Genomic DNA, 11965 nt, shown 5'->3' with positions numbered 1-11965 from the left:
GCACACATACAGCCTTTCATCCATTCATTCATTCAATCGCATTTATTGAGCGCTTCCTGTGTGCAGAGCACTGTACTAAGTGCTTGGAAAGTCCAAGTTGGCAACATCTAGAGACAGTCCCTACCCAACAACGGGCTCACAGTCTAGAAGGGGGAGACAGACAACAAAACAAAACATGTGGACGGGTGTCAAGTCGTCAGAACAAATAAAGTACACACACACACATTAATTAATTTATGATAGCATTTATTAAGCGCTTACTATGTGCAAAGCACTGTTCTAAGCGCTGAGGACGTTACAGGGTGATCAGGTTGTCCCACAGGGTGCTCACAGTCTTAAACAAGCAGCATGGCTCAGTGGAAAGAGCCTGGGCGTTGGAGTCAGAGGTCAGGGGTTCAAATCCCGGCTCCACCACTGGTCAGCTGTGCGACTTTGGGCAAGTCACTTAACTTCTCTGTGCCTCAGTTCCCCCATCTGTAAAATGGGGATGAAGACTGTGAGCCCTGCGTGGGACAGCATCATCACCTTGTAACCTCCCCAGCGCTTAGAACAGTGCTTTGCATTCATTCATTCAATCGTATTTATTGAGCGCATCCTGTGTGCAGAGCACCGTACTAAGCGCTTGGGAAGTCCAAGTTGGCAACATCTAGAGACGGTCCCGACCCAACAGCGGGCTCACAGTCTAGAAGAATAGGGGCAGAAAAGGGGGAAGGGATGGTTGCACATAGTAAGCGCTTTATAAATGCCATTATTATTATTATTAAACCCCATTTTACAGATGAGGTCACTGAGGCCCAGAGAAGTGACTTGCCCAAAGTCACCCAGCTGACAGAGCGGTGGAGCTGGGATTTGAACCTGTGACCTCTGACTCTGACTCTTTCCATTGAACCACGCTGCTTCTCTACACATCACACACACACACACACACACACACACACACACACACACACACACACACACACACACACACACACACACACATATATATATATATATATATATATATATATATATATATATATATATATATATATATATATATATATATACAGGGCCTCTCCTGGTCCCTGAGACTATGGGACTGGGGCAACTCTCCCTCCTCCGTCTCCAGGTCCAGGACAAAGCCACCTTCTCACCTGGGCCACCCACAACACCCGAGCCACGTGTGGCACCCGTGTTCCCGCGCCCCGGCCCGCCCGCCATCACCGTCACCACCTGTGTCCTCCTCCTCCGGGACGTCACCCGGTTACCGGTCACCACCCCCTGTGACATCGCCCAGGGCTCCTGTCCCCTCCACCTGCCTCGCCTGTGACATCAGCGGGGACGGCGCCGTGGGACGTCACCCAAGTAGCTGTCATCTCCACCACCTGTGACATCAGCGGGGACGGCGCCGTGGGACGTCACCCAAGTAGCTGTCACCTCCACCACCTGTGACATCACCCCCGCTCCGTCACCTCCGTCCCCTGTGCCCTGGAGCCCCCCGAGGCCAGGACCACCAGAGCAAGCAGACCCTCCCCCAACGCCCACCCTGCTGCACGATGCCCTTAAACCCTGAGAGGTGAGGGCCCACCCGGACCCCGAGTTGGGGGGATGGGGCAGTGTGGCTCATTGGAAATAATAATAATAACGATAGCATTTATTAAGCGCTTACTGTGTGCTAAGCGCTGGCGCAAGGTGATCAGGTTGTCCCAAGGGGGGCTCACAGTCTTCATCCCCATTTTCCAGTTGAGGTATCTGAGGCCCAGAGAAGTGAAGTGACTTGCCCGAAGTCACCCAGCTGACAATTGGTGGAGCCGGGATTTGAACCCATGACCTCTGACTCCCAAGCCCGGGCTCTTTCCGCTGAGCCACATTGCTTCTCAAGCCCGGAAAGAGCCCGGGCTTGTGAGTCAGAGGTCCCAGGTTCTACTCCCGGCTCCGCCACTTCATCATCAATCGTATTTATTGAGCGCTTACTGTGTGCAGAGCACTGTACTAAGCGCTTGTCAGCTGGGTGACTTTAGGCAAGTCACTTCACTTCTCTGGGCCTCAGTGACCTCATCTGTCAAATGGGGATGAAGATTGTGAGCCCCCCGTGGGACAACCTGATCACCTTGTAACCTCCCCAGCACTTAGAACAGTGCTTTGCACATAGTAAGCGCTTAACAAATGCCATTATTATTATTATTATTATTATTATTATGGGGAGGCCCAAGCCTGCCCCCCCCAAATCCAGTGCCTGGGAAGGGAAGTCCCAGGGGGTGGTTGGGGAGGGGGATGATATCCCCAAGGATCCCCCCTTCATCCCCTTCCAAACTCCCAGGACTCACCTTGTGTGTAGCCGGGCCTGGAAATGAAGGCAGAATCCCAAAAGGCCGGGGGATGAGGTGGGGGGTCTCACGGTCCGGTCTCCGCAGGAGCGGCCAGCGCGTGCTGTTTGCGGAGTGGCTGGTCAGCGCGGTGGGCAGCGGCCGCTACAAGGGAGTGTGCTGGGTGGACGCCGCCCATACCCGCTTCCGGATTCCCTGGAAACACTTTTCCCGGAAGGACATCTCCCAGCAGGATTCCCAGATCTTCCAGGTGGGCACCGGGCCTCTTGGGCCTTCTCCTTCCTTATCCCCCCCGCCTTCTCTGACAGTGCTCTTATCCTCTCCCGCCTTGACTGCTGTATCAGCCTCCTCTCTGACCTCCCTGCCTCCTGTCTCTCCCCACTCCAGTCTACATTTCAATCTGTTTTCTACAAAAACGTCCAGGACATGTTTCCCCTCTCCCTCAGGACCCTCCATTCATTCATTCAATTATATTTATTGAGCACTTACTGTGTGCAGAGCACTTTACTACTACTAATAATAATGATGGCATTTGTTAAGCGCTTACTATGTGCAAAGCACTGTTCTAAGCGTTGGGGGGGATACAAGGTTATCAGGTTGTACCACGTGGGGCTCACAGTCTTAAGTCGGAAACAGAGACGGTCCCTACCCCTCACAGTGTAGAAGGGGGAGACAGACAACAAAACAAAACCATGTAGACAAGTGTCAGAATCGTCAGAACAAATAGAATTCTACCTATATGCTCATCATTAACAAAATAAATGGAATAGTAAATAATGTACAAGTAAAATAAATATACAATATACAATTAATCATATTTATTGAGCGCTTACTGTGTGCAGAGCTGTGTACTCAATCTGTACAAATATAGACAAGAGAGAAGCAGTGTGGCTCAGTGGAAAGAGCACGGGCTTTGGAATCAGAAGTCATGGGTTCAAATGCCACCTCTGCCAATTGTCAGCTGTGTGACTTTGGGCAAGTTACTTCACTTCTCTGTGCCTCAGTGACCTCATCTGTAAAATGGGGATGAAGACTGTGAGCCCCCCAAGGGACAACCTGATCACCTTGTAACCTCCCCAGCGCTCAGAACAGTGCTTTTCATATAGGAAGCGCTTAATAAATGCTATTATTATTATACACGTGCTGTGGGGAGGGGAAGGAGGTAGGGCAGGGGAGACGGGGAGGAGGAGAGGAGAAAGGGGGCTCAGTCTGGGAAGGCCTCCCGGAGGAGGTGATCTCTCAGTAGGGCTTTGAATAAATAATAATAATAACAATGATAGCATTTATTAAGCGCTTACTATGTGCAAAGCCCTGTTCTAAGTGCTGGGGAAGTTACAAGGTGGTGAGGTTGTCTCACGGGGCACTCACAGTCTTAATCCCCATTTTACAGATGAGGGAACTGAGGCCCAGAGAAATGAAGTGACTCGCCCAAAATCACACAGCTGACAAGTGGCGGAGCTGGGATTTGAACCCATAACCTCTGGCTCCAAAGCCTCAATTCCCTCATCTGTAAAACGAGAATGGAGACTGTGAGCCCCAGGTGGGACAACCTGATCACCTTGTATTTTTAGACTGTGAGCCCACTGCTGGGTAGGGACTGTCTCTATATGTTTCCAACTTGTACTTCCCAAGCGCTTAGTACAGTGCTCTGCACAAAGTAAGTGCTCAATAAATACGATTGATTGGTTGGTTGATTGTATCCCCCCAGTGCTTAGAACAGTGCTTGGCACATAGTAAATGCTTAATAAATGCCATTATTCCCATACTAAGCCCTCCTTTCCTCATCTTCCGCTCCCTTCCACATCACCCCAACTCGCTCCCTTTATTAGAGAAGCAGCGTGGCTCAGTGGAAAGAGCCCGGGCTTTGGAGTCAGAGGTCACGGGTTCAAATTCCGGCTCCGCCAATTGTCAGCTGTGTGACTTTGGGCAAGTCACTTCACTTCTCTGGGCCTCAGTTACCTCATCTGTAAAATGGGGATGAAGACTATGAGCCCCACATGGGACAACCTGATCACCTTGTATCCCCCCAGTGCTTAGAACAGTGCTTTGCACATAGTAAGCGCTTAACAAATACCATCATTATTATTATTATTCATCACCCCTTCCAGCCCCACACCGCTTATTCATTCATCCATTCAATCGTATTTATTGAGCGCTTACTGTGTGCAGAGCACTGTACTAAGCACTTGGGAAGTACAAGTTGGCAACATATAGAGACGGTCCCTACCCAACAGTGGGCTCACAGTCTAGAACAGTGCTTGGCACATAGTAAGCGCTTAAATCAATCAATCAATCAATCGTATTTATTGAGCGCTTACTGTGTGCAGAGTACTGTACTAAGTGCTTGGGAAGTATAAGTTGGCAACATATAGAGACGGTCCCTACCCAACAGTGGGCTCACTAGACTGTGAGCTCAATGTGAGCAGGGAATGTGTCTGTTTGTTTATTTTATTTATTTATTTAAGTATTATTTAAGTATTTATTTTACTTGTACATATCTATTCTATTTATTCTATCTTTTCTATCTATTTTATTTTGTTAGTACGTTTGGTTTTGTTCTCTGTCTCCCCCTTTTAGACTGTGAGCCCACTGTTGGGTAGGGACTGTCTCTAGATGTTGCCAACTTGGACTTCCCAAGCGCTTAATACAGTGCTCTGCCCACAGTAAGCGCTCAATAAATACGATTGATTGATTGATTCCCTTCCCCACAGCACCTGTATATATGTATATATGTTTGTGCATATTTATTACTCTATTTATTTATTTATTTATTTATTTATTTATTTATTTATTTATTTTGCTTGTACATATCTATTCTATTTATTTTATTTTGTTAGTATGTTTGGTTTTGTTCTCTGTCTCCCCCTTCTAGACTGTGAGCCTACTGTTGGGTAGGGACCGTCTCTAGATGTTGCCGACTTGGACTTCCCAAGCGCTTAGTCCAGTGCTCTGCCCACAGTAAGCGCTCAATAAATGCGATTGATGATGATTGATGATGTTTGTTGTTCTGTTGCCCTCTCCCAAGCGCTCAGTCCGGTGCTCCGCATGCAGTCAGCGCTCAAGAGATATGATTGAACGAATCCATCAATGCCCTCTCTTCCGACAGGCTTGGGCTGCTGCCCGGGGCCGCTGCCAGGGGACACCGAAGGCCATCGACTGGACCAAATTGAAAACCAACTTCCGCTGTGCCTTGGTCAGCACCGGGCAGTTCATGCTGCACGAAGACAACTCCCACCACCCGCTGGACCCCCACAAAGTCTTCGCCCTCTGCCACCCCAAGCCGGGGGCTCCTGGTAGGCCCCCCAACAGGACGGGCCGGGGCTGGGGTGACTGGGGTGGGCACAGCAGAAAAGGCATCATCATCATCAATCGTATTTATTGAGCGCTTACTGTGTGCAGAGCACTGGACTAAGCGCTTGGGAAGTACAAGTTGGCAACATATAGAGACGGTCCCTACCCAACAGTGGGCTCACAGTCTAATTCATTCATTCGTATTTATTGAGCCCACATTATGGAGTACTGGATAGACCCCGGGCCTGGGAATGAGAAGGTCGTGGGTTCTAATAATAATAATAATGATGGCATTTATTAAGCGCTTACTATGTGCAAAGCACTGTTCTAAGCACTGGATAATGTTGGTATTTGTGAAGCGCTTACTATGTGCAAAGCACTGTTCTAAGTGCTGGATAATGTTGGTATTAAGCGCTTACTATGTGCTAAGCACTGGGATAGATACAAGGTTGTTAGGTTGTCCCACTTGGGGCTCACAGTCTTGATCCCCATTTTACAGATGAGGTGACTGAGGCCCAGAGGAGTGAAGTGACTTGCCCAAAGTCACACAGCTGACAAGGGGCGGAGTCAGGATTTGAACCCATGACCTCTGACTCCCGAGCCTGGGCTCTTTCCACTAAGCCGCACTGCTTCTAATCCCACCTCCGCCACTTGTCTCCTATGGGACCTTGGGCAAGTCACTTCTTTGGGTCTCAGTTCCTTCATCTGGAAAATGGGGATGGCGACTGTGAGCCCCACGTGGGACAGGGGCCATGTCCAACCTGATTTGCTTATTATGTCCATCGCAGAGCGTAGTACAGTGCCTGGCATATAGTAAATGCTTAACAAATACCAGAATTATTATTATGGTGCGAAGGACTTTGGAGAGGACAGTACCTTCCTTCTAGACTGTAAGCTCACTGTAGGCAAGAAGCTTCCCTGTTTCTTTTTCCTATGGTATTTGCTAAGCGCTTACTATGTTCCAGGCACTGTGCTGAACGCTTGAATAGATACAAGGCCTCCAGGAGGCCTCCTCCAGGAGGCCTTCCCAGACTGAGCCCCCTCCTTCCTCTTCCCCTCCTCCCCCTCTCCATCCCCTCCGCCTTACCTCCTTCCCTTCCCCACAGCACCTGTATATATGTTTGTACATATTTATTACTCTATTTATTGATTTATTTTACTTGTACATATTTATTCTATTTATTTTATTCTGTTAATATGTTTGGTTTTGTTCTCTGTCTCCCCCTTCTAGACTGTGAGCCCACTGTTGGGTAGGGACCGTCTCTATATGTTGCCAACTTGTACTTCCCAAGCGCTTAGTACAGTGCTCTGCACACAGTAAGCGCTCAATAAATACGATTGAATGAATGAATGAATGAATACAAAGTAGTCATATCAGACGCCGTCCCTGTCCCACATGGGGCTCACAGTCTTGTCAGCTTTGTGACTTTGGGCAAGTCACTTCACTTCTCTGGGCCTCCGTGACCTCATCTGTAAAATGGGGATGAAGACTGTAAGCCCCCTGTGGAACAACCTGATCTCCTTATAACCTCCCCAGCGCTTAGAACAGTGCTTTGCACAGTAAGAGCTTAATAAATGCCATTATTATTATTATTAATTATTATTAATCCCCATTTATTTGCTAAGAACATACAAGGTGCCAGGCACTGGGCCAAGTGCTGGGGTAGATACAAGCTACTCTGGTGGGACAGTCCCTGTCCCCCACGGGGCTCAGTCTTCATCCCCATTTTACAGATGAGAGAACTGAGGCCCAGAGAAGTGAAGGAACTTACCTGCAGTCACACAGCAGACAAGTGACAGAGACTGGATTAGAACACAGGTCCTTCTTATCCCTTGGCCCGTGCTTTATCCATTATGCAACATTGCTTCTCATTAAAAATAATAATAATAATTGCGGTATTTGTTAAGTGCTTATTATGTGCTAAGCACTGTTCTAAGCATGGGCGTATGTACAAGAGAAGCATCGTGGCTTAGTGGAAAGAGCCCGGGCTTGGGAGTCAGAGGTCGTGGGTTCTAATCCTGGCTCCGCCACTTGTCAGCTGTGCGACTTTGCGCAAGTCACTTGACTTCTCTGTGACGCAATGACCTCATCTGGAAAATGGGGATCAAGACTGTGAGCCCCAGATGGGACAACCTGATAACCTTGAATCTATTCCAGTGCTTAGAACAGTGCTTGGCACATAGAGCTTAACAAATACCATCATTTTTAATGGCATTTATTATTATTATTATTATTAATAATAATAATAATAATGGCATTTGTTAAGCGCTATGTGCAAAGCACTGTTCTAAGCGCTGGGGAGGATACAAGGTGATCAGGTTGTCCCACGCGGGGCTCACAGTCTTAATCCATGGCTCAGTGGAAAGAGCCCGGGCTTTGGAGTCAGGGGTCATGAGTTCAAACACTGGCTCTGCCAATTGCCAGCTGTGTGACTTTGGGCAAGTCACTTAACTTCTCTGTGCCTCAGTTCCCTCATCTGTAAAATGGAGATTAAGACTGTGAGCCCCCCGTGGGACAACCTGATCACCTTGTAACCTCTCCAGCGCTTAGAACAGTGCTTTGCACATAGTAAGCGCTTAATAAATGCCATCATTATTATTATTATTATTATTAATCACCATTTTACAGATGAGGTAACTGAGGCCCAGAGAAGTGAAGTGACTTGCCCAAAGTCACACAGCTGACAATTGGCATTGCTGGGGTTTGAACCCATGACCTCTGACTCCAAAGCCCGGGCTCTTTCCACTGAGCCACACTGCTTCTCTTGTTATTATTACAAGGTAATCATCAGGTTCACATTTCCTGTCCCACGTGGGGCTCACAGTCTCAATCCCCATTTTCCAGATGAGGTCACTGAGGCACAGAGAAGTGAAGGGACTTGCCCAAAGCCACACAGCAGGCATGCGTCAGAGCCGGGATTAGAAACCACGTCCTCTGGGTCCCGGGCCCGGGCTCTTTCGCTTCTCTGTTCTCTGTCACCTCATCCTCTCCCAAGCCCATAATACAGGGCTCTGCACACTTGTACATATTCTATTTATTTTATTTAGTTAATATGCTTGGTTTTGTTCTCTGTCTCCCCCTTCTACACTGTGAGCCCACTGTTGGGTAGGGACCGTCTCTAGATGTTGCCAACTTGGACTTCCCAAGCACTTCGTACAGTGCTCTGCACACAGTAAGCGCTCAATAAATACGAATGAATGATTGAATGAAGAAGTTCTCATTAAATATGATTGGGGGCAGAGTAGTGGAAGGGAATGGGCAGAAGGCTGGTTTTGGGGGTGGGGAGTGAGGGGTGTCTTGGCTGGAAATGGGGACTAAGCCCTGGGGCCTTTTTCCCCCCTCTTAGACCTGCACGTGAATAAGGAGGAGGAGGAGGAGGAGGAGGAGGAAGAGGAGGAGGAAGAAGCGTCTGGAATAAATCCCGAAAACATCCCGGACTGTGCTGCATCAATCCAGGTATGGAAGCCAGGGATAATGCTGACTGGATAAGGCCCCAGACTGAGCCCCCTTTTCTTCTCCTCCTCCTCATCCCCGCCGCCCTACCTCCTTCCCCTCCCCACAGCACCTGTATATATGTTTGTACTGATTTATCGCTCTATTTATTTTACCTGTACTTATTGACTATTCTATTTATTTTGTTAATGATGTGCATTTAGCTTTAATTCTATTTGTTCTGACGATTATGGCACCTGTCTACACGTTTTGTTTCATTGTCCGTCTCCCCCATCTAGACTGTGAGCCCGTTGTTGGGAAGGGACCGTCTCTAGATGTTGCCGACTTGGACATCCCAAGTGCTTAGTCCAGTGCTCTGCACACAGTAAGCGCTCAATAAATACGATTGAATGAATGAATGAATGAATGAGCTCTCCCCCTTCTAGACTGCACTGTTGGGTAGGGACCGTCTCTATATGTTGCCAACTTGGACTTCCCAAGCGCTTAGTCTAGTGCTCTGCACACAGTAAGCGCTCAATAAGTACGATTGATTGAATGAATGAATAGGGTTTACCAGTTCTAATCTTCTCTCATTCATTCATTCAATCGCATTTATTGAGCGCTTACTGTGTGCAGAGCACTGGACTCAGCGCTTGGGACGGACAAATCTGCTCAGGAAATATTATTAATTGATTGGGCTTTGCGTTCCAGCTAGAAGACATTCTTCAGATCCTGTCCCTGGAGGAGCAGAGCTGTGGTGAGCCCCGGGGGCCGGGGGGTCGGCTACTACGACTGGCATGGCTGGCACGGGCTGGCATTGGGATAGAGGCCCTGGGAGAGGAAGGGAAGCAAGTGCGGGACCGGAGATCCCAAGGAATGAGCATGCGGGATGCTGAAACTCCCGGATTCCACAGCTTTGGAACAAGCAGACACGTTCATAAGCAGACGCGATCAGGTTGTCCCATGGGGACAGTCTTCATCCCCATTGTACAGATGAGGGAACTGAGGCCCAGAGAAGTGAAGCGACTCGCCCGAGGTCACACGGCTGACAACTGGCAGAGCTAGGATTCGAACCCGTGACCTTATTAATTTTGATATTATTATTATTTTGACTGAATGAATGACCGAATGTCCCTGCAGGCGCAGTGGCCCACCCCGAGGGCTTCCATGTGACCAGCAACCGTGCCCCTGGCTACGGGCCCCAAGTGGCCTCCCCGGATCTCCTGCAGCTGGCCCTGGAGCAGAGCCAGCTGCCCCAGGTCGGCTACTGGCCGGCCGAGATGTGGGGACAGGGGGATGGCCCCTGTGACCCGGGTAGGTGAAGGGAAAGCTCAGGGTGAGCACCTCAGCCTCTTAACTCTCATTTCTCCATTTCCATTCTCGGCCATCTCCCCCTCTAATAATAACAACAGTATGTATTTATTTATTATTTATTTATTCATTCATTCATTCATTCATTCATTTATATTTATTTATATTTATTTATTTATTTAAATTTATTTATTTATTTTAGTTTTACATCATTCATTCATTTATTTATTTTTCATTTATTTTTCATTTATTTTTATTTATTTATTTATTTATTTTAATTTTACATCATTCATTCATTTATTTATTTTTCATTTATTTTTCACTTATTTATATTTATTTATTTATTTTAATTGTACATTCATTCATTCATTCATTTTTAATTTATTTTTTTATTTGTGTTTATTTATTTATTTATGCTCATGTTTATTTATTTATTTATTTTGATTGCGCTTCATTCATTCATTCATTCATTTTTTATTTATTTATTTGTGTTTATTTATTTATATTTATTTATATTTATTTATTTATTTCAATTGTACCTATCTATTCTATTTATTTTATTTTGTTAGTATGTTTGGTTTTGTTCTCTGTCTCCCCCTTTTAGACTGTGAGCCCACTGTCGGGTAGGGACCGTCTCTAGATGTTGCCAGCTTGTACTTCCCAAGCGCTCAGTACAGTGCTCTGCACACAGTAATAATAATAATAATGGTATTTGTTAAGCGCTTACTATGTGCAAGGCACCGTTTTAAGCACTGGGGGGATACAAGGTGATCAGGTTGTCCCACGTGGGGCTCACAGTCTTAATCCCCATTTTACAGATGAGGGAACTGAGGCACAGAGAAGTTAAGAGACTTGCCCAGAGTCACACAGCTGACAATTGGTGGAGCCGGGTCCAGTGCTCTGCACACAGTAAGCGCTCAATAAATACGATTGATTGATTGATTGATTAGGCGCTTATTATGTGCAAATCAATCAATCGTATTTATTGAGCGCTTACTGTGTGCAGAGCACTGTACTAAGCACTTGGGAAGTACAAGTTGGCAACATGTAGAGACGGTCCCTACCCAACAGTGGGCTCACAGGCTAGAAGCGCTGGGGAGGTTACAAGGCGATCAGGTTGTCCCACGGGGGGCTTACAGTCTTCATCCCCCTGTTAGACCGCAAGCCCACTGTTGGGTAGAGACCGTCTCTATATGTTGCCAACTTGTACTTCCCAAGCACTTAGTACAGTGCTCTGCACACAGTAAGTGCTCAATAAATATGATTGATTGATTGATTGATCCCCATTGTACAGATGAGGGAACTGAGGCCCAGAGAAGTTAAGTGACTCGCCCAAGGTCACACGGCTGACAATTGGCAAAGCTGGGATTCAAACCCGTGACCTCTGACTCTAAAGCCCGGGCTCTTTCCACGGAGCCACCCAAGGTCACACAGCTGACAATTGGCAAAGCTGAGATTCAAACCCGTGACCTCTGACTCTAAAGCCCGGGCTCTTTCCACGGAGCCACCCAAGGTCACACAGCTGACAAATGGCAGAGCTGGGATTCGAACCCGTGACCTTGGACTCTAAAGCCCGGGCTCTTTCCACGGAGCCACGCTGCTTCTCCAGACCGTCAGCTCG

The 11965-nt window shown here is 47.5% G+C and overlaps 1 protein-coding gene across 2 annotated transcripts in view; it reads left to right on the top strand.

Annotated features, from left to right (window-relative positions):
- Positions 1–1162: 1162 nt before the first annotated feature.
- The window catches only part of IRF7 (interferon regulatory factor 7), a 30208-nt gene continuing 19405 nt past the window's right edge, over positions 1163–11965 (top strand). The window contains exons 1-6 of one of the 2 annotated variants that reach the window (XM_038764833.1): positions 1163–1558; positions 2397–2559; positions 5416–5602; positions 8948–9057; positions 9745–9790; positions 10174–10347. In XM_038764833.1, coding sequence (XP_038620761.1) covers positions 1539–1558; positions 2397–2559; positions 5416–5602; positions 8948–9057; positions 9745–9790; positions 10174–10347 — 700 coding nt within the window. In that variant the 5' untranslated portion in view covers positions 1163–1538. Of the gene's footprint in view, positions 1559–2319; positions 2560–5415; positions 5603–8947; positions 9058–9744; positions 9791–10173; positions 10348–11965 lie in introns of those variants that run through there. The other variant, XM_038764832.1, reaches the window with a different exon arrangement.

The sequence above is a fragment of the Tachyglossus aculeatus genome, chromosome 22, assembly GCF_015852505.1.
Source record: "Tachyglossus aculeatus isolate mTacAcu1 chromosome 22, mTacAcu1.pri, whole genome shotgun sequence".
Classification (NCBI taxonomy): Eukaryota; Metazoa; Chordata; class Mammalia; order Monotremata; family Tachyglossidae; genus Tachyglossus; species Tachyglossus aculeatus.
The sequence above is the reverse complement of the archived record's forward strand: the minus strand, read 5'-3'. Positions and strand labels throughout refer to the sequence as shown.